This window comes from Mangifera indica, chromosome 16 (genome assembly GCF_011075055.1).
Source record: "Mangifera indica cultivar Alphonso chromosome 16, CATAS_Mindica_2.1, whole genome shotgun sequence".
Lineage (NCBI taxonomy): Eukaryota > Viridiplantae > Streptophyta > Magnoliopsida > Sapindales > Anacardiaceae > Mangifera > Mangifera indica.
In genome coordinates, this window is record NC_058152.1 from 4699643 (window position 1) to 4726442 (window position 26800).

Genomic DNA, 26800 nt, shown 5'->3' on the forward strand with positions numbered 1-26800 from the left:
GGTGTCGTGTTAATTTGATTTGGAGGTAAATTGATATTTACTATACAGGGTAAATGATTTCATACCATGGCCGGGTGGGTTTGCGGGGGGGAGGGGGGGTGCTAAATTGATTTTTTTTAATATTTGTTTTGAATTTTTTTAAAGATTATATTTACACATTTAGTTATGAAATTTTTTGTTTAATTTAGTAAGAAACTATACTTTATCGTTGAAGAGAAGATGAAGATTATGAATAATGTCGATATATTGGAGACTATTAAAAAATTGGGTATGTAAAAATAAAAAAAGAGTTTTGAATTACGATTCCTTTGACCATGGTCACAAAATAGATGAAGTTCCTATTGAGGAATCTGTATCTTAGGAGAAGATTAATATTCATTATGGTACTAAAGGTATGAATAGTTTCAAACGTGCAAATCTATTTCACATTAATGTACCACCCAAGATTGAGAATGCTTTTGTCATGCATTTCATTCATTATCTCATTTCCCTAACCAACCATCAAAGTCTAATGCCCAAGGAGTGGAGAGTGAGACAATCTTTCAAAGTAGATGACATTTCCTTAGACAAAAACTATTTGTAAAATGCATTCAGAACACATGCATTGGAGGATGGATATTAATACAAAGTTAATAAATCCACAAAATCAAGATAGAAGATAAAATGTTCTTATGAACAATGTAGACAGTGTTCATGTACAATAAGGTTAGAACATTATGACTATTTTTAACTTCGACGTATAAATTCTCAACACATATGTTTAAGAAATCAAATATTGTCACATTATAAACAAGCAAAGGCTCGAGCATTGGAACAAATATTGAAGTTGATGTTTGTAATGTATATTGATTGAAAGAAATTATTCTTGACATATCTAATAGGTATAATATTAATATATCATTTACACAGGCATGACAGACAAAAAATTAGACATTATAAATATTAAGATGTATGTTACTCAGTCATTCATGTTGTTATTAGATTATTGTTATAATTTGTTGCTTTGTAACCTTGAGACTATTTCACATATTAGAATGGATAACAAGTATAAATTTAAGTGCTTTTTCATGGGAATAAGTTGTTTTATTTAGGTATTCCAAAGTAATATTCATCTAGTGATCTTTATTGAAAGTGTTTTCTTAAAAGGTAAATATCTTGAAACTTTATTTATCATTATAATTAATAATAATAATAATAATCAGATTTATCTATTTATTTTCCATGTAAAAGATAGGGAAGATACTAGATTTTGGATTCAGTTATTTATCAAGTAAAAGGATTGTATTGGTCTAGTACTAGAGTTCACAGTAGTTTTAGATTGACTTGTAAGTATCATAGTTGCGGCTTCCGATGTAATCCCAGATGTGCATCATGATTGTAATATACAAGGAATTAAGAAAATGGGGGGTTGCACTGGAAAATTGCCAAGGCATATAACTTGTCAAATTTCCAAATGCAGTAAATGCATTTTCAATTACATTCGTACTTGCAATTGTTTGTATCAACCAAATAACTTTTTGGGCCAAAGGCAAGAAGGCAAGTCAGGTGTAGAAGAATGCGAACATGGTTGTTCATCTATGGGCTTAGTGTTCGATTAACTCTTTTCACTAAAATAAAAAAAAACTTTACCAAGAAAAAATTAATGAGGGATAAATTGGGTGATATGTGAGCTTTATCGAAAATATGATGAAACGAATTCTAGTTAAAATACTTTCAATTTCTCTTTTTTTCTCTTTCCAATTTAATCTTGGCAAATGTGTGTATTGAAATTAGTTAATTGATATTTGATGCCACACATATATGCATGTTACTCAATAATTGAACTTCAAAAAGAGAAAATTTAAAAAACTTCTACCACCACAAGGTATCAATGAATGTTCCGAAATAATTTTTATTTCAAGATGGATTTGATTTCATGTCAGCATGTTTTTTTGTTTATTATGTTGCATGCACATCTCTTTTTATTGTGTTTACTACCGCTATGTTCAATGTTTGCTTGACTACTGCAAGGATATGGTATTTCTCTATGCGACTAGGGTATCATGTTAGTTATCCTAATAGAGCATATGACATGTGCGTAAGGCACGACAGTGAGTGGACATGTAAGGTATCATTTGTTTTCATTAAAATATCAAATATGTCAAGATCAGTTTAAACCTTAGTGACCTCTTAGATGACCTATATTAATGCACAAGGGTATCGAACTGTGACTGCATTAAGATTTACTAGTGGAGCACCAATTTTAGTTTTAGACTTCTTTTTAGGGTACTGAGTTACCTTGCTAAGTGTTTTTCACTCGCGTATTCCTTTTTTGTGATTTTACAAAGAGAGATGAGTAGCAGGTATACGGGGGAGCAAACAAAATCTAGTCGAACAGTTGCATAAGGGTTATATGGTATTGGACTGAGTACTAACTCGAATTTACTGTGATCACAAATTTAATTAGTCATTGTCATCTATTAGTGAGCTTATATGAGATATTAGTTCTCATGTCCAAGAGTGACAAATCCATTATTGATCTATCATAGTCTTTGTATATATTTCGATATAACAAATCACCACCTTTATATCAATCTTCTATAATCACTATGTTGAGTTAGTGTCAAATCATATCAATCCTTAACAAGACAATATGGTAATTTCAAATGTAAGAATCACATGTAACTCCATTTACTAAGAGAATATATTTCATAAACACTAAAATAATCATTCATATGAACTCATCTTGACGGATTGTTTGGTAGAAATATCTATAATATGTGTTAGTGTGTGAAATTCCATATTTTTCAGCATTTAATTTCCTTGATTTGTGATATTTAATTCGTTAATTATTTGATTAATTGTTTGTTTTAGGAAATTGGGCATTAATTACATTATTCTGAGAAAAGATGCAAAATAAAAGGAATTTAGAGTTGTCACGTATCAAGATAGAATGACGGCAAAATACATAGGAGATGGCTGATTGTGGAAAGGAGAGAATCGCGCTATTTATTGAGAAATTCACAGTTGAAGATTTAATTAACAATTGGAGGAAGTTCAAGTCCTTTGGATGATATTTGGCACAAAAATATCTCTTAATGACTGAAGCAGACTTGGCACTATAAAAAGGACAATTGCTTTCTGTTTTAGGGTTTTTCTAGTTTTTAGCATCCTTTTCTTTCAGAAAGAAAGACAGCCGCAACTCTTCGCTGGTTCTTTTTCAATTAGGATAGGATTTTTATTTTAATTTTCTGTGAAGCCATGAACATAAACATGAGTGGCTAACTCTTTTCTTTAGTCGAGTAATCAGGATCATGGTTCTACGATGATTGTGAGATCTTCTTTACCCGTTCTTTTCTTTTAAATATTTAATTTATTCCTAATTTTATTTATTGTTGTCTTGTTCAATTAAATAGGACACATCTTATTTATTTTGGATTAAAAACAACTTTGCTAGATTAAATTGTTGAATCCGTAATTGTTTGATGATCTAATCATAAGTGGCTGGCTAGTATGCTTGGTGAAGTAGAATGATTATTATATATTAGTGGAATAGGTTAATCTAATTTAAACAAAAACAGCGTCTGTGTTTTGTTGATTAGAATCGGTGGCTTTTCTAATTCTTAATTCTGTTTTCAATTTAAATTCTAAGATCGTATCTAGAACTGATTGAAAAACAAGAGAAGTAATTAAAGAACGTTTCTTAATTACCAACACCTAAGGAAAAGCAGAACAACGAGCGTCTCGATGTTTCATAACCGATTTATTTAAAAGGAAAAATTAATCTTTTTATCGATGATCAATTGAATTGAACCATACCTGAATTACTTGGCTAGAACTCGCCTTTTTATTGTTTCAACCTAGTTTTTTGATTACTTTGATTATTTAATTCTGAATTAACTTATTTTTGTTTATCCGTACGATTCGAAACAACAAAATCCCTCTTGCTTTATTTTATTATATTTCAGATAAATAACCCAATCTCTGTGGATACGACTCTACTTGCCCTATCTACAAGTTTTCATTGAGAGAGTAGAAAATTTTATTTTTGGTGGATTCGACACCCATCAATATGCATCCATATTTGAATCAAACTGTCAATAGACAACTATGAAATATGATATCTGTCACTATTTTTCGATGAGGTTGTTCAATACTATTATAGTTATATCACTATTACTCATGTTTATTGTCATAATAATATTAAAACTAATAACTATTTAAGAATAACTACCTAATATGCTCTTAGAATTCTTATGATTAGTTATTATATATTGACCCTCTTATGATGGTTTAACCATTTAAAGGACAATTACCCAATCGCATACATAACGAAGATAATGGAATGGTATAGATTTTATTATCTAAAATAATAGTGATCACAAATTTATATTGATGACGATTGATTGTAAAACACTATTCTAACAACAAGATCTTAATGCAAAAAGTTTAAAGCAGACGAAGATAAATTATTCCTTAAAAGTGTTTGGTTATTTGGTCTATATTTACAATGATTCTACTCGTAAAAGTAAGCTTGATGCAAAGCCTAAGAATTTTTTTTTCACTAGAAATGGTGACGCAGAGTTTTCTTTTCGTTTCTGTGGTGATAAAACATAAATGATTATTACGGGTAAAGACATTACTTCAATGAATATGTGATGCATAAGGTTAAACCTAGCATGAACTCAGAAAACCCAAACACTAAAATTGAAGATGAAAGGTAGTTCCTCTAAAAGAATTCCCCATGAATGACATGCGCGAGATAATGACCACAAAATCAAAAGATTATAGCTCCAAAAATTGAACCATAAACACTCTGTTCGAACCTCGAAGATCTTTCAAGATTATTAGAACACAAAAAAGGTACCCCCTTGTTGTATCATATTTTAGTAATTATTTTAATTTTTTTTTTTTTACTTTAAAATAATTATCTTAAATAACATTTATATAATTCCCTAGTTAAGATATTCTAATATAAATTTGTCAAAATTATGATTATATATAACTGGATCAGGATTGTAAAACATTATTTTAATTCAATATCATGAATCCAAATATATATATATATATATATATATATATATATATATATATTTCCACCCAAGTTTTGATACGTTTTTAAAGTCACACTCATAAGATTTGAAAAACTCAAAATCTCATCTATGAGTTAACTACTGTTAGAAGAGATAGAGATAAAATCACTATTTTACTAATAATATTAAAAAATATAAATTTTTATGTTTTCCCCTTAAAATTTTAAAACTAACAACTTCACCCCTTCCTAAAGTTTTCTAACTTTCAAAAGTAACATTTCCCCCTCCCCCCAAAACCTAGGATTTATTTTTCAGACACTCTGCGATCACCAAAGATGATACTTTAACTCACGAATCTCTAGCCACCTTTTATCTCTCCAACACTTCTAGAAGATATGACGGAGACGCATCTTCTTCGATTCTTCTGGAATCGATAAAAATACGTCTTTGTCGTGTCTTCTTGTGTCAAAAAGTGAAGATCTGATGGCTAGAGATGGTGGGTTGAAGAATTGTTACCAATGGTCTGAGAATGTTTGAAAAATAAACCTTAGGTTTTGGGATGAAGGAAAATGTTACTTTTGAAAGTTAAAAAACTTTAGGGAGGATGAAATTGTTAACTTTTGAAACTTTGAAGGAAAAACATACTTAATTTTGTATTTTTTAATATTATTTATAAAATAAAAATTTTATTCCTGTATTTAACAGAAAATTATAACGACAGTTGGCTCATGGATAAAACTTTGAGTTTTTCAAATTTCGTTAATATGACTTTGAGAATGTATTAAAATTTAGGTGAAATATAGTCTTTTGGCCTTTGTGTGTATATATATATATATATATATATATATATATATATAAAGAAAATATATGTTTCATTTTATAACGTCATTGATAGCAAAGTCAATAGCTACGACAATGATTCCAATCGCTCATCGCATTACATGTAAACCTCTTGAAATTAGACGAAAACCAAAAGTTTACCATTAATAAATTGTTCAAGGAAAGCCGACGATTTACACGTCATTCCTTGAGAAGCAACGAAGAATACTTAACCAATTCAAAACAAGACGGCAACCGGCGGACTTAATCGTTGCGGTTTCGCTACTCTTTTAAAAATTAAACAATATATTTGTCTCCACGACTTTCCGTTTACGTAATATAATTTCATCCTTTGTCATGGACGTATCGAAGCCGTGAATAATAAAACCCAAAAATTTCCTAATTGATTGAGTAACAACTATAATGCGTTTCTCTACTGTGCCGACTTACCATTAACCGATTTTCTGATTGGTGGACTGCTTCTAAATTTGTCAATTATGCTGCCATAATCCCTAACGCCTGTCTCTGTGTAAACCTTTTTTTCTTTAAATCCTATTTGAATTAAATATCTTTTTGAAATCGAATCAATTTCATCATTTAAGTAAAATTGTCTAAATAAAAATTTAATTTTAAAATATCATTTTAACCTATATTTTCTTTTATATATATATATATAAATGTATGTATATATGTATGTATATATATATATATATATATTTTTTTTTTCCACTTCAACTATCAATGAATACTTCCTCCTAAACTTGCATTCGGCGTTTGAGTTTCGCTTGCACCTTATCAAGTCTCAGGATAGATCCAACAGATGAGTCTTCTGCAGGATTAGGGACGACGGTCATATTATTTTAATAAAAGCGTGCAATATTTTATTAACAATCAAGAACAGTTAAACTTGACCAGGTTGATATTTTATAAAAACAAGCAAAGATCGATTAGGGCGATGATATTGTTGAACTACTTCTTTTGGCCCTCCATCCGATTTAAGTTCATTTTCTTTTCTGTCTCTCTATCTATATGCCCTTTGGCCATGGCGTTCTCCTGCCAAATTCCATCTAAAGAGAACTGTTCGTCTGTGTTTTTTAACTTTCTGGTTTTGTTAATCTTGTGGGTGCTCCCATTTGCAAGTTCAGTTTCTTTCAGCTATTCCAGTTTTCCAGCGAACACCCCCAATATAGTATTTGAAGGAGATGCATTCCCATCAAATGATGTTCTCCAACTGACCAAGAACCAAGCTGACATCAATCTCACAAGAAGCCTTGGCCGTGCCACATATAGCCAACCTGTGATTATTTGGGATCCCAAGACTCGAAAACTCACAGACTTCACAACTCACTTTTCCTTTATTATTAAGGCAGTTAATACTTCTAACAATGGCGACGGGATAACTTTCTTCTTTGCTCCATTTGATTCAACAATTCCTGACAACTCAACTGGTGGATATTTGGCACTGTTTAGTCCTGAAACCGCGAAACTCAACACTTCTAAGCAAATTGTTGCGGTCGAGTTTGATAGCTTCCAGAATTCTTGGGATCCAAGCTCTGATCATGTAGGAATTAATGTTAATTCCATTATCTCAGTAGCGACTGTCAACTGGAAAAGCAGCATTAAGGATGGAAGAAGGGCTAATGCCTGGGTAAGTTACAACTCTAGTACACAGAATTTAAGTGTCTTTCTAACTTATGCAGATAATCCTGTCTTCAGTGGAAACTCCAGTCTTTGGTATATTGTTGATTTGAGAAAATTTCTCCCCGAACGGGTTAAGGTAGGTTTCTCTGCATCTACAAGTGAGGTTGTTGAAATACATAACATTATTTCTTGGAATTTTACGTCAACCTTGGATGAGAATAAAGGAAAAACCAATGTTGGGTTAATAGTTGGTTTAACCGTGGGCACTGGAGCTTTAATATGCGGATTGGGTGTGATTTGGTTTATTAGGTGGAAAAAGAGGGGCGGTGTGAATAAGGAAGATGAGGCCATTGATGAAGCTATGGACGATGAATTCGAAAAGGGCACTGGACCTAAGAGGTTCGCTTACCGTGAACTAAACAAGGCCACAAACAGCTTTGCGGAGGAAGGCAAGCTGGGGGAGGGAGGATTTGGCGGTGTTTATAAGGGTTTACTGAGCGATCAAAAAACAGAAGTGGCTGTCAAGAGGGTGTCAAGAAGATCAAAACAAGGGAAAAAGGAATATGTTTCGGAAGTGAGGATCATTAGTCGTTTAAGACATAGAAATTTGGTTCAACTGTATGGTTGGTGTCACCAACAAGGAGAGCTCCTTCTTGTCTATGAATTCATGCCAAACGGAAGCCTTGATGCTCACCTCTTCGGAGGAAAAGCCACGCTTTCTTGGGCTATACGTTACAAAATAGCGCTTGGTTTGGCTTCGGCTTTATTGTATCTCCACGAAGAGTGGGAACAATGCGTTGTCCACAGAGATATCAAATCTAGCAATGTCATGTTGGATTCAAATTTCAACGCCAAGTTAGGCGATTTCGGCCTCGCAAGACTTGTCGACCATGATTCAACCTCGCAAACTACTGTTTTAGCTGGGACTATGGGTTACCTTGCTCCGGAATGTGTTACAACCGGCAAAGCGAGTAAAGAGTCTGATGTTTATAGTTTCGGAGTTGTCGCCCTCGAAATCACATGTGGAAGAAGGCCAGTTGAATCTAGGGAAGAACCGAGTAAAGTAAGGCTAGTGGAGTGGGTATGGGGCCTCTACGGAAAAGGGCAACTTCATGAAGCTGCGGACAAGAGATTAATGAGAGATTTCGATGAGAGGCAAATGGAGTGTTTGATGATAATTGGGCTTTGGTGCTGCCATCCTGATTACACTCTTCGTCCATCTATAAGACAAGTGATAAATGCTTTAAACTTTGAGGCTCCATTGCCGAGCCTTCCCTCGAAGTTGCCAGTGCCTACGTATTATGCACCTCCCATGGATATGTCTAAGTTCACCTACACAACCTCCGGCGTCACACAGTCATCACTTAACAGTAACTCAACATGTTCATTGACATCAGTAGGCTCAACAACGGCTCTTTTCAATTCCCGAAAAGTTGATTAACATTTGCATTTCTTTCATGTATTACAATAAACTTGCTGCATATACTTTAGCAATAAAATTATTGGTGCACTTTTTTGTGCATAATTTAAGTACATAAATAATGTGATTATATAATTTTAAATTAAAAATAAAATAACACTTAATTACATGATGATATATTATTTATGCATCTAAAATGTATACAAAAAAATATGTACATATAATATTATTTATAACTTAATCAGCAGAAACTATTTTAACTTGAAGCTACAATTTTTCTTGTGATTGCTGAAAGATTATTGTGAGTTTGCTGTAATTTTAGTTCTGCTGTGTTATGATACAAATCAATTTTTTCTACAAGCTTAATCAGTCGCAGTTTGAGAAATTAATTTGTGATGGTTGTCAGTAATAACAAAGTTCACGTAAATTGTTTGCATAAAGAGAATGAATCCGGGCCAAGGCCCAATACAAAAGGCGCCGGCCGACAAAAACATATAAACTCATGGCACGGCCCATATATATGGGTTGTCTCGTATCAAATTATTAATTATATATAAAAAAATAATTATTAAACTTTACTCATTTAAATTTTCTTTTAAATTAATACAATTAAGAATCGTAAATTATAGGTTAATATTTCAAATCACATTTTGTTTATATTTTTGAATAATGTAAAGTCATTTTCTATTATTAATTGTCACATCTAATTAAAGAAAATTTTTTATCTTATCAGTGACGTTACAATAGACTTGTTTTCTTAAACTATATCTTTTTTACTTACCTGATGTTTGAGTTGAGATAACTGTTGCTCATACACTCTGTCAATAAGAAGAATCAAGTAACTCATGTGTGATCAACTTGCAATGTAATTTATAAAGAAATTTAAATTAATAAAGTTTAATAATTATTTTTAAAAAAAATTGTTTTTAACTAAAAAATAAAATAAATAAATGTAGAAATTAAATTAAAAAAAATGTAGAGAGAGATTTAGATTGAGATTGAAATTGAAATATCAAATGACAAGAATATTGAGAGAAATTGAAAGAAGAAATGTAGAAAGAGACTGAGAAATTAGGTTTGGATGTGTGGTTAGAGAGGGGGGTTTATATAAAATAAATAAAAAAAATTAAAGTTGGCCAAGCTAGGGTTTGCAGGATGGCTTCTATAATTCTGCAATAATTTAAAATTATTTGAAATTTTTTTGTTGCCTACGGTGACAAAGGCTTAACACACCGTTATAATATTGAATTGTGCCAAAAAACAAAAGAGATTTTAACCATATTTCAAGTTAAACTGACCCTTCGACGTCTCTAATCTATCTTCAATCTCAACTTAATTACAAAACATTAAATAATATTTGAACTATTAATTGTAGTAAAGAATTCAGGAATATTTTTGTTTGGATTGTTAATCTTAAAAGTTAAAACAGGTTTTACTTTAGATTACCATAATTTATTTTAATTTTGTTGATTTCAACTCTTGAAGATTTTATATAACGATTTTCCGACATTAAACTGCGCCAGAAATGGGCTTAGGCCCAAAGGACTCTGATGGAGTTAAACAATTAAAAAATAATAGTAAAATTATATGCGCATATTTGTTAGTATATAATTATATATATAAATGATATATTATTATATAATTGAATAATTTTAAATTAAAGATAACATAACAATTAATTAAATGATAATACATTATTTTATTTAAAAGTTTTCAAAATTTTATCTCAATTTTTTTTTATAATAAAAAACTCTATCTGAGTTGGATTACCACTGTTGAGATCAAATTAAATAAGTTAAAGGTTTGATCTTGATATATCACTAAAGAAAATTTGAACTCTTACTTTTTATATATAAAACTTCTTCTTTTATCACTCAAATTATTTTTTTTGTTTAATTTCTTTTTATTTTCCCTCTTACCGAACACTCAATGTTAACATTAAGGTAAAGGAAAACAATTTAAAGATACTCTAGTCTTAGTCTTCAGATGAAATGTTCCATGAATGTCTATATGAAATTGTTTTTATTCGAAATTATATAAACGTTTCGGCATCCCAGCAAGCCCTAACTTAATGCAACATTGACCAGGCTCCAATTTCATCGGACTTATTTCAAAAATATAATTTTTTTTATAACTTTTAAAAGGCCAAATGACTATTTTCCACCCAAGGTTTCAGAAAATGGCAAATTCTCATGCTTTAAGTTTTAAAAAGGCCAAAGGACTTATTCCCCCCTAAAGTATGTTGATTTTATAAGTTTTCACCTGTTAATTTTAAAAATCTCATTTATCTACTCATAGGCAATTAAAATTAACTAAGTCAGTTAGTCATATCATTTTCTCCCTTAAACCCTAAAAATTACCAATTCCCCCTCCAACCTAAGTTTTCAAAAACTGTATTTTTTCCCTAGGATTTTCAAACTTTCAAATCCAATTTTTTCAGCGATGACTGACGATCTCCAAGCACCTACTCATCTTCTCAAATGCCTCCTCTTTCTAGTTGTGCATATTCAGAAACCATGTGGCATCATCATTGACAAAAACGAGGCGTCTTCATTGGGACAAAGACAACGCATCTCTCGTCTTTATCGAGACGAAGATAACACATCTCTCGTCTTCATTGAGACGAAGGCAAACTGTCTTTGTCTCTGACGAAGACGAATCGTCTTCATTCAGAGACGAAGATGACATCTTTGTCAACGACGACATCACATGGCGTCTGAATATGCACAACCAAAAGGAGGAGGCATCGGAGAGGAAAAGTAGGTGCTTGGAGATCGTCGACCGTCGTAAAAAAAATTGGATTTGAAAGTTTGGAAACCATAAGGGGAAAAATGTTGTTTTTGAAAACTAGGGTTGGAGAAAATTGTTAGTTTTTAGGGTTTAAGAAAGAAAAATAAAATCAAATTTAACTTTATTTTTAATACTTTAGATAAAATAATAATTTTGTCTTTAAAACCATTAAATTTAATCGTCAATAGGTGAATAAATAAAATTTTCAAAGTTAGCAGGAGGAAATTTGAGAAATCAGCATACTTTAGGTGGGCAATAGTCCTTTGGCCTTTTAAAAAACCAAATTTTCACTCTCACCAATTTCTATCATTGAACACCTTTTTATTTCCTCGAAAATGACTGTTTTACTATTTACTGAAAATACAAAACAGTTATTAAAACTCAATATAACTATCAAATAACTAATATATCCTTATTAATTTAAAAATTTATCATTTAGACTTTAACAATATCAATAACCTATCAAACTAAAAATCTTGCGTTTTGTTCAATTTTAGGGTGTAACTATTATTTTTTTAACTATTAAGCTAAATTTAAATTTTTACAAACCCCTAAACTTTTTAAAAATTTTAAAAAATCTCTTAAAAATTTTTATTAATACCTTTAATATTTTCAAAAACTATGATTTACCCCAAATGATAGTTATTTTAAAAGGGGAAAATCAGATAGAAAAATTTCTACAAATTGAGTTTCTTACCTTTCCAACAAAAATATGGAAAACTGAATATTTTCTACCTAAATTTTAGCCTAATTTTAAATCATACCTACGATAGATGAAAAACTCAAACACCTACCTATAGACTAAATACCGTCCAAATTTTCAGTAAGAAGCAATGATAAAATCGTTATTTTACCTATAAGCCATAAAACTTAAAAATGTATACCATTTTCCCCTAGATTTTAAAAACTAACACTTCAACTCATTCTCAAAGTTTGAAAAGTTTAAATTTTACCCCTAAGGTTTATTTCCTTCTATGGCCATCAAGGCTAGATTTGAGTTGAGTCAAGCTGAGCTCGAGCTCAGCTCAGTTTTGCATAGTTGAGCTGGAGTTCGAGCTTGAGCTCGTCGAGCTCATGAAAGTAAACTCGAACTTGGCTTGAATCGTTTCAAACTCAAGCTTTTAACTAGCTCGTTATTAAAATGACATTATTTTAATGCATATTGATCAAAATAACGTTGTTTTGCATCAAAAATTTTAATCACAAATTTGATGAGTAGCTCGAGCTCGAGCTCGAGCAAGCTTATATAGGGCTGGCTTGTTTCAGGTTCATTTGAGCCGAACTCGAGCTCAAGCTTGAGCTTGAATGGATTCGGTTCAAATCCAGCCCTATTAGCCATCATCATTCCGATTGACAGTCGACGCTTTCCACCTATCTTTTAGTTTCGATGACGAAGGATGACGAAGGATGACGAAGAATGACCTTTCATTATCTCAATCTGGACGACACTCTAGACAACAAAACATTGTCTAGATCGACAAAAAGAGACGTTTTGTTATCCCTCATTGCGTCATCTAGACGTGACGATGAAAGATGATGATTGTGTCATCCAACCGATGTTTTGTCGTCTTTCATCATCGTGTTTGAGCGACACAATGAAACATCATCTTTCATCTCTTTTTATCAATTTGGAAGATGTTTCATAATCCAAATCTAGACGACGAAGGGTCGTCTTTGACCTTCGTTTCTTTTCAATCGTCGGTCGTTTCCCTAAGACACCGAAGATGAAACCTAGAAAGGGGAAAAAAAGTGAATTTTTCAAAGTTTAATCATGGAGGTTAAATGTAAATTTTCTAAACTAAGGGAGGGAAATGATATAAAGTTTTTTGGTTTTAGGATTTACGGGTACAATGATGATTTTACTCCTATTTCTAACTGAAAATTTAGACGACAGTTAGCTTATAGGTAGATATTTGGATTTTTCATCTGTCATGAGTGTGATTTTGAGTTTCAACTAAAACTTTGATAGGAAATTGTCTTTTTCCCTAAAAATATAAATATAAATAATTTTAACTTATTTTTGAAATATTGTTTCAGTTCACTCATAAACTTTCAAAACTAAGGGTGTGCAAAAAAAGTTCAAACAATCAAACTAGATGACAACAATAATGACAACATCTTCCTTTAGTTTATCTACCTTTCTATGTTTTTCACTCCTCAATTTATCTACCCTTTTGAGTGGTTCCTTCAAAGACAACATCCTAGTCTTCATCTAAATCTTGAGAAAGACAATGATGTAGACTCCTTCAAATTGTCTATGATGAAGTGTGACGAAGATGACAATATGTGGATGATAATGAAGATGCCATCGAACTTTGGTGATCTAAAAGTCTTTCGCTTGCCTATCTAATTTTCTCAAAGTTAGATTCACTACTTTTTCTATCTCTCTAGAAAATCCATGTTTAATTTGGTAAGTAACATTGACCTCTCTCGTTGAATCAAAGGTCAAGATTTTGTCTTTCATTTTTTTTCTATTTCAAGGGCTTTCCTTATTCGTGCAAAATTCAAACAATTTAAAGGGTGGTTGATCACTTACATATAGATTTTCTAGAGAAAATTGCCCATTATGGTTCAGACATCTACATAAAAATTTTTAGTAATTTAATTGTGTAACAATGTTTGTAGATACTAAAAAATTTGAAAAACAATGGAGTGAGAAGACTTAGTGTTATGCCCTTTGAGCTCAAAGCAATTACGTATACCATTACATTGGCAAATTGTCTTCATAAAGAGCATCCCTTTTGGCTTACAACGAGTTGGTGTTGAAAACACCTTAATATCTAGAGGGGGTGAATAGAATTTTCTAAACAATTAAGGACAATCTAAAAATACAATAGCAACAATTATAGGTGCAAAAAATAAAAAGGATAGGGTAAGAAAATGCTTAGTATTTATAGTGGTTTGAAGTTTTCTTTTTCTCGAGTCTCTTATGTCTACTTCTTTAAGCAATAGACTTAAAGTTCCACTAGAATTGATCAAGCTTCCATAATAGTTTATCTGAGATTTCACTCAAGTACAATAGATGTTTGAGATTTCACCTACAATGAATTAAGAAATAAGTTTTTATGTGTAAAATGCCTTTACAAGGATGGTTACACAAATTTGAGTGCAAACTTTCTCTCAAGAATATGAGTTTGAGCTTAGTGAGAGAGTGATTAAGCCTTTTTAGAGAAAAAAGAGAGTATAGATTGATACAATAAGTTTTCTAACCTCTTTTAACTCAAAATGATGAGTTTTCATAGCCTTTATAACTTGAAAATGGTGAAAGAGTTGGAATTGAAGTAGTAGCCATTGACATCTAAAAGTATCTTTTTTCTCTTGAAACACATGGATGTATAGGTATGCTTGATCACCAAATTCATTTTTCAAACAAAGTAACCCTTGATCAGATCTCCCAACGATTGAATGCTTTCTTGCATTAAACGTTTGTACAAGCATGCATACTGCATGCATGCATACATAACTTTGTATGAACACGACTTTGAAAAATCCAAAATCGTGAATGTTTACATTGAATGAGGATATGTAAGCTTGAAATTTTGCTGGTGTACAAACATTAAACCTCTTTATAAGGGCATGCATTGACTTTACATCTAGATACATGACTATTTGACATACAGGGAAACTTATCATGATTTCTTATGCGACTAATGCACATGCATTCAACTTCTTTGTGTAAGTGTGCATTGACCTTGCTTTAACTCTGGTGTAGATGCACGACTATTTCATGTACAAAGAAACTCGTCATGACTTCTTATATGACTAATGTATAAGCATACATGTTGTGAATGCACAAACATGCATGAAAGCTTGACTTTGAAGGAGTTTGACTTGACTTTGATAATGCATGACTAATCATGCACAAAATGGTTTGCTCATGAATCTTCATTATGTTTATGCATAAACATGCATATTTCTGTGCATGAGCATGCATGAAACCTTCACCATGACCTATGTTGACTTTTGCTTTAAATATACGAGGATTTGTGCACGAGAAGCCTTTCCTCGTTAATGGTAGATATATGCTATGCAAGGTGGGTGACAATCGAGCATGACTGTACATGACATGTCTAATGCAACCCAAAAATCCAAAGCTTTGAATAAGGAGACGCACGGTCTCGTTCATTAGCTTGCATGATTAGATTTTACACTATGCATGAGTGTACATCAAGGGTGCATAGCCATGAGTGTGCTTTGTACCTACATTTTTCATAAGTTGTCTATTTGGTCACAATCTTAGGTTGTCTTAGACAAGATTAATAATGTTAACTTTGTTTTTATTATCATCAAATTAAAGGTCTAACAATCTCTTCATTTTTTATTGATGAGAACAACTAAGTTTAAAGCAATTTTATAAACAATGAAAATCCCACTTGAATTTTAGTCAAATCCATTTGCACCACTCCCTCTCTTTTAAAGTTTTTATACTCCCTCTTTCTATATCATTGTAATGCACTCAAAAATAAAATTACCAAGTTGTATTGCTTGTCAATTTATCAATTCATTTGCATATGTCAATTTATCATCGCCAAGCATTACCAAGCATTATCAATTCATTCAATTTATCATTACCAAGCATATCACAAATGCATCTTAATTGGATTTTTGACATAACTTCTCCCTTTTTTACATTAATCAAAGAGAGGAGGATCTAAACCAGTCCAAGATACAAACATAGTACAACTTAACAATATTATTATCATGTTCATAAACAACACAACCCAACATTCTTACTTTAGAACACAACATAAACTCAACAACAATCTCAATTTATCATGTGCACATATAGTTCAAACTCACTTGAATCCAGAACGACAAACTCGTACTCAAATCACTTAAACTAATGAAAAATAACATAGGAGAAAGAGAAGAATCGTCAATGAGACAAGCTCCAACATTGATGTTAATCTCTAGTCGAGCTAAAACTTCACAAATTGAAATGCTTTGACTCGAGTTTGGCTTATCCAAACTAAATAGCGAGCTAAATCCAAGCTCATTTGGATCGAATATACCCGTTTCCACTTTTATTTAGCCAAAGATAAAGGGGAAAACATAGTGAATATTCACGTTTTATTATTTTATTTTTGTTAACTTTAATCATACCCAGTCAAACTTTTAACTCGACATCTATCGAGAAATAGTTTAAAATTGATCTCTAGTAAAGTATCATGACTACCTGATTAATAAAGTGTCAACATTTGATTTCTTAACCTATTAATGATATGATTACTCATACAATTTAATCATTTCATTATATGATATATTTTTTATGTTGAGGTATAAATGAAGTGTCTCCCTCTAGATCCATCAGTTTACATCAACTGACTTCTGTTAATGATTAGATAGTATTTGACTGAGCACCAACCCAATCTTTCTGTGACCATAAGTTTAATCGGTTGTTGTCATCCATTAGTAGACTCTATCAAAGATATCAGTGCCTATGCTCAAAAGTGATGAATTCTCTGTTGATCTACCTTAGCCTTTATACCTATCTCGATATAATCAATCACCACTTTTTGATGATCCTCTAATTAGATTACATTGGATTGATGTCAACTCATATTGATCTTTATACAAGACAATTTGATGATCTCAAATCTAAGGATCACATGTACCTCTGTTTACTAAAAGGAAATATTTCAGAAACATTGGAATAATCATCCATATGAAATACTCTTAGTAGGTTTGTTTGATGAACAAATCTACAACATACACTCTAGTGTTGCATTAAGTCGTTAACGAAAATTTTGACATATGAGACATATACCCACCTTTTGATAATGTTATTTAATACTATAATGATTATATCACTATTACTCATACCCTTAGTTATAGTAATATTATAATCACAGATAATTTTAAACATGGTTATTTAATATGTATATAAGGTCCTCATAATTAGTTGCCAAATAATGGCCTTTCATCATGACTCAACCATTATAAGAATAATTATCTAAATTGCAAATACAACATAAAATAATGGAATGCCTAATTTATTAATTAAAATAATAATGATTACAAATTATAACACGGACCATTAGCTCCGATATGCATATTAATAAATATACATGAGAAAACTCCATTGAGAAAACGACAAGAAAATTAATAAATATTAACTATCAAATCCATTAATAAATGGAAAGAAATAAACTTATATGGTAAGCCCCATTCATTACCTTACCAAATGCGCAAGGCCTTGTGTAATCTGCAGTTAATACCTCATTTTGCCTTGTATAAACCTTCACTCATTATTTTTATTTCTTTCTTCTTCAGTATTTACTTTCACAGAAAGATTAGAAGAAAATATTCATGGGGTCTGCACCAGAGCAAGAGCACCCAAACAAGGCCTTTGGGTGGGCCGCCAGGGATTCGTCTGGTGTTCTCTCTCCCTTCAATTTCTCCAGGAGGTTATTCTGTCGCTTCTCTCGATTAAAATTTTGTTACAAATTACTTTGGTCTCCTGTTGAATGTGTGTTTTGATTTGCAGAGCCACCGGAGCGACGGACGTGACATTCAAAGTGTTGTATTGTGGGATATGCCACACAGATCTTCACATGATAAAAAACGAATGGAAAAACGCTAAGTATCCTCTTGTTCCCGGGTATGCATTATTTTCATTTATCTCAATTCTAGCACAAAAACAATGGAATTGAAAGATAAAAATATAAGTGCATGTGAAATTATGAAACATTTCAAGTTAATCCTATGTCGTTTTGCAATTTTATGTCTCCTTAGGGCCCTTTTTTTCTCAATAAAGGGCCGAACTAAACTAGGAAGGCACTGGGAAGAAATGAAAAAATGATTTCTATGAGACTTATTTACATATTTAATTTGTATCATCATATGATTAATTAGCTTTAAATTTTAAATTAAAAAAAACAAATCATATAATTATATAGTATATACTTATTTATATACTCAAAATAGATGAGTATATATAACATTACGTGTGAAATAAATTAGTAAACAATTCTTGACAAGAGCCCAATAATCAACCGGGTGGGAAGAAACTTGTGAAAGTTTTGACTGGAAAAGACATTTTCAGATTATTGGGTCTTAGTGATATCTCTTTTAAGACTGTTATGTGAAGCCTTATTAAAGCACTAAAATTTGTTATTTTTCCTTTGTGAAAATATAAAAGTATTTTTCTGTGCAATAACTTCTTTTAATATATGGTCTTGAAATTTTTTACACATAGTCACCACCCGGTTAAACTGGGATGTGAAAGAAAGAAGAGTAAGAGAAGAAGAAGAAAGAAAGAAGAGATATGGGCGATTCATAATTTCACTGAAAAAGTTAATTTTGTAATTTCAATATAAATGATAAATTAGTAATTTTCAATAGAACTGAATGATTTTTATTAATAAAATTAGGTTATGAATAGTTAGATCAGTTTTCAAATTTAAAGAAAGGGAAATTATCCTTTCATCAATATTTGTTGGGAAATAGTTATTCGACTTAATAAAATTATAAGTATACATAATTTTATTCAAATCATAAAATTGGACTAAACCATTTAAAAATTACAGTTTTATTTAATTTGATTCATAAAATGATTTGGTTTAGATTAATAAATTTTAAAAAACAATTTTTAATTTGTATTACAATTTGGACGATTTTTAAAATAAACCAAACCATAAGTCATATTTTTTTTAAAATACATATATATAACTAGATTTGATATAATTTTTCAATAAGCAATTACGTGTATATCATGTTTTTGTTCATATTTATTTTACCATTTTCTATATATATATATATATATATATATATATATATATATATATATATATATATATATATATATATATATATGTGTGTGTGTGTGTGTGTAAAATGTTTTAAAAAACTATAGTTCAATTAATATTATTAAGTAATTTTAATAAGTCCAAACCATAATCCAAATCGGATCAAACTGTATTTTTTCATTTTGGTTTGGTTTGGTTTCAAAATTTTTAAACTGTTTTTTTATGTTTGATGTAAAAAAACTCTCAAATCACACTACACTAAACTGCCTATACTCTAAATAAAATATTATAAAACACATATAAATACTCCTTCAGAAAAACTTATTATTAAACAAAATATTTTTGTGATCATGACACTCGCTGGAATTGGGCTTAATTTCCAGGCATGAGATAGTAGGTGAAGTGATAGAGGTTGGGAGCAAAGTGGAGAAGTTCAAAGTTGGAGACAAAGTGGGCGTCGGATACATGGTGGGATCATGCCGCTCTTGCGACAACTGTGCCAGCAATCTCGAGAATTACTGCCCCAAAATGTTACCCTCTTGTAATTCTATTTACTACGACGGAACCATCACATACGGAGGCTACTCCAACTTTATGGTTGTCGACGAGCACTTTGTCATCCACATCCCAGATGATTTACCTCTAGATGCTAGCGCCCCTCTCCTCTGCGCTGGAATTACTGTTTACAGTCCTCTGAGATACTATGGACTTGACAAACCTGGAATGCATGTGGGCGTCGTTGGCCTTGGTGGGCTAGGCCATGTGGCTGTCAAGTTTGCAAAGGCAATGGGGGTCAAGGTCACCGTCATAAGCACCTCTCCGAACAAAAAGAACGAAGCTGTCGAACGTCTTGGTGCCGATTCCTTTTTGGTCAGCCGAAACCCAGATGAGATGGAGGTATGTATTTTGCATAGTAAATCTTTTGTTTTCTCGGCGGACGGTTGTGACGCTTCTAACGTTGAATGTGTAGGCTGCAATGGGCACAATGGACGGTATTATTGACACAGTATCCGCCCATCACCCTGTTCTGCCATTGATTGGATTATTAAAGACAAATGGAAAGCTTGTTCTTGTTGGAGCGTCTGAGAAGCTAGAGATTCCAGATTTTCCTCTGGTCATAGGTGAGCATGCAATTAATTTGTGGTTCTTGTTTAGTAATTAGAAATTGGGAGAATCTCAAACCAAAAGTTTTCCAATTAGGAGCAACAAAATATTAGCTTAAAGCTAATTCAGGGAATTGATAGGTGCTCATTATTATTATATTGAATTATAATTTACAAAAGAATATTAAACTACTATTTTATTTAAATATTTTGGTATAATTAATATAAAATAATTTTGACAATGAATTTATTTTTGTTTTAAAAAATTATTAAATAAATATATAATTATAATAAAATAAAGGTGTTTATATTATTAGTTTTATCATTATTGATAATAAAAGATAATCGGTATCTTTTATTGTTTACAAATCAAATATAATTACCACTATTAACTAAACATAACCTTAAAATAAAAAAGTTTTCGTTTTCGGACTTTCAAAGTAGCAACTTATTATTTTGACATAATAAAGGAAAATAGTCTTCTCCCTCGAAAATATTGGGTAAAGCTAACCGTGAGATGGGTGGTGCAGGGAGGAAGCTGGTCGGGGGTAGTATGATCGGGGGCATAAAAGAGACGCAAGAAATGATCGATTTTGCGGGACAGCACAAGGTGACGGCAGACATTGAGGTGATAGATATAGGGAGCGTGAACACTGCAATGGAACGACTTGAGAAATCTGATGTCAGATACCGATTCGTGATTGATGTTGCCAAGACAATGAAGCCTTCCACCTCTTAATTATTTTTATCCTTAATTAGTGATTTGTGAACACTATATTTACATAATTTAAATATATAGATATATATTTATATGTATTATTATATAATTAAAGATTATTTTATCTTTAATTTAAATTCATCTAATCATATGATAATATATATTAAATATGTATCTATTTATGTATTTAAAATAAATATATATAATTTTATTGTTTTATTTTCTTCCTACAAATAACAAAAAGTTAGTGGATGAATTTTGAGCCAGGGAATTGTTTTAATTGAATAAATCAGCTCTATTTGTTCTAGTTTCTTAAGGCAAATAATTAAATAAATCAAATTATCCTGGACTCTTGGAAAATATAGTAATGCTATGTGCATAATTTTTTATATAAATAATAATATTTTATTATGTGATTAGATAATTTTAAATTAAAAATAAAATAACACTTAATCATATAATGACATATCATTATTTATATGTAAAGTTATAATATAGTTTTATTTTGTCTAAATATTGTATTGCATAGTTCTACACTTGGTTTTCTACATGGCAAGACCTCCTTACCCTCCCTATTTTCAATCTATCAGTTTGGTTGAAATGTATTAATGATGAACTTTCTAGTAATTTCCAATTTAAATATATCTCAAACTGATAAGATAACAACGTAGGTATGTACCAAGGGTATAATATCAATTTAAATTTTCAATTCAGTATTTAGATCTCTCATTGGATTTTGAAGGGCAAATTGGACTTTACAAACCCTGATCTATGGAATGAAAAGAATTATAAATCCCAAGAAAAATAATGTTACACAAATAAATCAAATAAGTTAGTATAGAGGGGTAAAGAAGTAATTTGGGGGGATGTATAACAACATGTGATAGCCCGAAAATATCTTCATATTCCTCCCCACCCAAAGAACAAAATGATTTCTTCCTTCTCTTCACCATAATCAATGGAATGCTCCAAGTCCTCTTTAAGAATTTTGACAGAATTTTCAATTAACATCGAATTCTGGCAAAATGGTCTCCTTTTTCTTTCCATCTGAAAGGCGAATTGAGGTAATTAATGGAACCTTAATTTTCTAGGGTTATATTGTGAATAAACAATAACATATCATTATCTGGTTAAATGATTTTAAATTATAGATAAAACGATACTCAATCATATTGTGATAAATTATTATTTATTCACAAATTTGTTTATATTATTTGTACATACAATTTTATTGAAATAAAATTACAAATTAACTCTAGTTAAGTTTTCCTTATTTTGGGTAGGTTTTGTTCATTTTGGGTGTGTATTGTGGGTTTCTATAGAAATAAATTTGGAAAATAGTATGAGTTGAAGTTGGTTCATTTTTAGTAATATTATTTAAGAGATTATTTTTTATTTCAATAAAATTATTGACAACTATAACGATTATCAAGTTAGGAAATAATGATGATGTGTACTTATGTGATTAGATAATTTTAAATTAAGTATAAAATAATGTCTAATCACATTATAACAAATCATTATTGCATATGTTACATTACATATGAAAACTAGTTTCTTTTGTTTTAAAATTATAGAAGCAAATTTGGCAGAGTTGCAATGGCATGAACTAAAGATCAAAGTGAAGTTAATGATAGGGGTAGGCACAAACTGAACCAAGTCCGAATACCCCTTGACTCTAGTTTAGCTTAAATAAAAAATAGTTCGGTTTAAATTTGTTGAGCTAACATTAACGGTGGTTCAAGTTTGGTTTGAATAAAAATGGTTCAGTTCTAATTCAATTCGAGTTTGATTTGAATTTATAATTTAAATTCATGACTAAGAAATATAGGTTAGATTCGTGATTTGAATTCATGACTTATTGACAAAACAATATCGTTTAACAATTATTTCATATAATTTGAATTGAATCAAATCATCTATCTAGCTTACGAGTTAAACCAAATTAAACTCTCTGTAATTTGAGTTTGACTCAGTTTTAAAATAAACCGAATCTCTTAATTCGAACTTGGTTTATATTTGAAATGAACGAATTAAAAATAAGACAAACCAACTTTTGAATCCGAATCAACTTGATTCTGATCTAACCCTAGTTAATAGTAAGAAAAAGTTAGAATTCCTTCGTTTTGAGGGACAACCCAATAAATTTGGGCCAAATTAATTGGCCCATATTCGGCTGTGTCGTTGGTCAACTCAATTATGTTTGCTATGTCCGAGTTGCTCCCATATTACTGGAAAACAGCTTATGGCCGTGTCATGCACGGAAGTCGAAGTACAAAATCATGTGTAGCTTCAGCTTGAGGCTCTTCCAATTCCACCCAGATTCATTACCATATTGATTGTAAGCCTCATGATTAATCAATTATTCTAACTAAACCCAGCTAAAAGACGTTTCACTTGCACACCATTTTCATAAAATTAATTTGTAATTTCCAAGAAACGTCTGTCAATTCAGTTAAGGGATCATCAGTGTAGCATTTTTAATTAATTTCATCCGTTGCTAAAAGGCAAAGTAAAAAATGTATTGAGAGACGTGCTTAAGAGAGCGACTTGACATGGGGAAATAAGTAAAACTAAGAGAGAGAGGGTTTCAGGGAAGCTCCAGTTATGGCAAGAAAGGAAGAAGCCACAACTTTGCCGTACAATTTCTTCTCTTATAGAGTGTTGGATTCTGCTGTTGCTCAGATCGGATACAACAGAAACACAAGTGTTTAGTATATGAATATGTGCTTAGTTTCTGGTTTCATCTCACGGGAATCCACCCACCCCCTCCCCCTACTCTCTCACGTGTTCTTCTCTTTCTCTCTTCTACGTTTACTTCTCATTCTTTCCATCTCCATCTGGATCTTATTAGAACACCATACATGGCATGATCATGAGTCAACTTCTTACTCATCCTTGATTAATTACGTGAATGTATATCATAAAATCTATCAATTTATAAAATTTCGCAAAATATTTAAATTTTACATATGATCCTTAAATAAAGAAAAGGTATTCTTATCTCTCCTGTTATTTAAATTCACACTTTAATTTCCAATTTTTATTTTTTTGTTATAAATAATTTTTTTTTTCAAACAATTTTCATATATATAGTGAGAAGAATCAAAACAGAATAATAATTTGTGAGAAAATTTGTCTAATATTTATAATCAACTCACCTTTTTTAGATTTAATCAGAACCCTAGACCTCAGTTCACCCAGAGAGCTTGAAGAGAGTGAGATACTACTTTGAATGTTTTGCAGCAAGTGGGATAAACTCTTGGAGATATTTTTTGCAACCTATTATAAGTCATCAATAGGGATGGCAACGGAAAAGAACAGGGTCGAATACCCTATTTCCCATCCTTTTCTCCACAAGAGATATTAATCCCTGTTATGGGGATGAAAAGTATTCTTCACCCCCATTCATAGGGTCTCAAAGTGACACCAGTAGGTCCAAGACTAACACCTTTATTGGGAGTGTTAGAAGCATTTTGGAAGGATGGAAAGTTATCCATCGACATTAGTCATAGAGAAGCATTGATACCATGCAAAGAAGACTTTTAAAATATGAAAAATAAAGGAACTCAAAATTTAAAGAGCAAAAGAATAAAGACAAAGTAATAATTTGTGACAAAATTTGACTTATATTTCTTATTCATCCTATGAGAGTACAACACATTTTTATAGAGAATGTAATACATGATGAAATGGTGATGCAAGCCAAAAATCATTACAATTGTTAGATAAATTTCACATCATCAACATGAAGAAAAGAAAAATGTAATCAACTCACCATTTTTAGATTCAATTAGAACCCTAGATCTTAGTGCACATATAGAGCCCCTAAAGAGGGGGAGAGAATGTGTCAAATGTTCTGCAACAAGTGGGATAAACTGTTTAATGGAGGATCATAAAAAGAGGATGGTAGGATGAAAACATAAAAAACGTGGAAGGAACAAGCTATATACAAGAGGATGATGTGACACATGATATAACAACCAAGGATGATGTGGCACATTATTTGGAGACATGGCATGATGATGTGGGAGTCGTATAGGAATCCTTATGCATGTGAAATAAGGATTCCTAGTCTAACATAGTGAATATAGTCTTTTATAAATATTAGTTTTCCTACTAGTTTTAAGAGTCTTATTTTAATTTGAAATTAATTGGGCTTTTAGGAGTTTATGTTTTATGAAACTCTATTTAATGTTATGTAGTTAAAGTCTAAGTTTCTTAGAATTTGAAATTAATTAATATTTTTAACTCTAGTAAGACTTGCCTCTTAGTTTAATACATTTTCTAATCTAGTAGAATTATGATTTTTGTTTTATTTAGGAGAGTCATTATCCTATACAATAGGCTTAAGTCATTGTAAAATAAATCAATTCAAGTTATAATAAAATTTAGGTTTGAGTTTTTTTAAGAATAGATTTTCAAATTGCATTGAACTTTTGTTATCCCTTTGCTTCCATTGAACGATATCAATCCTAAACATTCTTGTGAATAATATCACAATCTCATCAACGTTTTTCTTGTATCGGGTGATATCAGAGCCTTGTTTTGAGATGGTTAGGCATGGAGAAAATCTAGATTGCATACTAGTTTGGAGCAATAAATCTCATCCATAGTTAAAGTTATGGAGGGACTAACTGCACAGGTCGATGAGATACAAGTCAACCTATCTACATCATAACCTACATGAACCTTTCCTAATCTACAGAAGTCTATTCTAATTCTTCCTAGGCAAATGCAACTAATGAGAGAAGAGAGTTTTACATAACCCAAGTAAGAAGTTGATGAATCTAAAGGTGATTATAACTCAAAGCCATAAATAAGAGGGATGAGAGCCTATCAAAACCATGAACCTTATAAACTCAAGGCTAATCTTCTTAGTTTTAATGGTGTAATGGATATTGGGCAATTTCTTAATTGGTTGTATAAAGTAAAGTGACTTTTTGATATCATGTAGATCAAGCCGACACAAAAAATAAGTTTGGTACCTTATAAATTAAAGGGAGGAGCTGGTACATGGTGGCAAAGGCATAAAAAATAATTGAGGATGAAGGGACAACCAATTGTAAGAGATTGAGAGTTGATAAAAGCTTTATTGAAGTCTCGGTTTCTACCTTTTGATTATGATCAAACTTTGTTCCAACAACTTCAAATTTGTTACCAAGGAACCCAAACCATGGCTGCCTACATGAAAGAGTATCTACTGTTACAATCCCAATGTAACTTGAGCAAGACCAAAGACCAACAAGTTGTGAGGTATGTGAATAGGTTGAATTATGATATTCAAGATCACTTGGTAATGCAAAGCATATGGTTTATAGATCAAACTTAAAATTTTATTTTACGGGTTGAAAGAATTTTGAAGAATAGAAGACTATCAAAGAGTAACATCAATAGGCGACAAGAGATTGAAGTAAAAAACATATAATTTGAAGTGACACTAAAACACAAGAACCCAAGCCTAAAACCAAAAAAAAAAAAAAAAAATTAAAGGGGAAAGAAACGATAGAGCCAAGCAAGGATTTGAAATGTTTCAAGTTTAATGAAAT

At 31.2% G+C, this 26800-nt stretch overlaps 2 protein-coding genes across 2 annotated transcripts; both read left to right on the forward strand.

Annotated features, from left to right (window-relative positions):
* The first annotated feature begins 6873 nt into the window (after positions 1-6873).
* Positions 6874-8913, forward strand: LOC123199608 (L-type lectin-domain containing receptor kinase IX.1-like). The gene has a single exon (XM_044614638.1). It carries the CDS (start codon positions 6874-6876, stop codon positions 8911-8913), a length of 2040 nt encoding a protein of 679 aa, XP_044470573.1.
* Positions 8914-17988: 9075 nt separating this feature from the next.
* LOC123199728 (probable mannitol dehydrogenase) lies at positions 17989-21301 on the forward strand. Its single transcript, XM_044614780.1, has 5 exons — positions 17989-18089; positions 18170-18283; positions 19814-20327; positions 20401-20551; positions 21064-21301. Exons 1-5 carry the CDS (start codon positions 17992-17994, stop codon positions 21270-21272), a joined length of 1086 nt encoding a protein of 361 aa, XP_044470715.1. The 5' UTR covers positions 17989-17991; the 3' UTR covers positions 21273-21301.
* Positions 21302-26800: the final 5499 nt, after the last annotated feature.

Excerpts from the sequence above, each read along its gene's own strand:
- LOC123199608 (XM_044614638.1), top strand. The coding sequence starts at position 6,874 with ATGGCGTTCTCCTGCCAAATTCCATCTAAAGAGAACTGTTCGTCTGTG.
- LOC123199728 (XM_044614780.1), top strand. The coding sequence starts at position 17,992 with ATGGGGTCTGCACCAGAGCAAGAGCACCCAAACAAGGCCTTTGGGTGG. Across the intron at positions 18,090-18,169 it reads CCCTTCAATTTCTCCAGGAG|AGCCACCGGAGCGACGGACG; the intron begins GTTATTCTGTCG and ends TTTGATTTGCAG. Across the intron at positions 20,328-20,400 it reads GAAACCCAGATGAGATGGAG|GCTGCAATGGGCACAATGGA; the intron begins GTATGTATTTTG and ends TTGAATGTGTAG.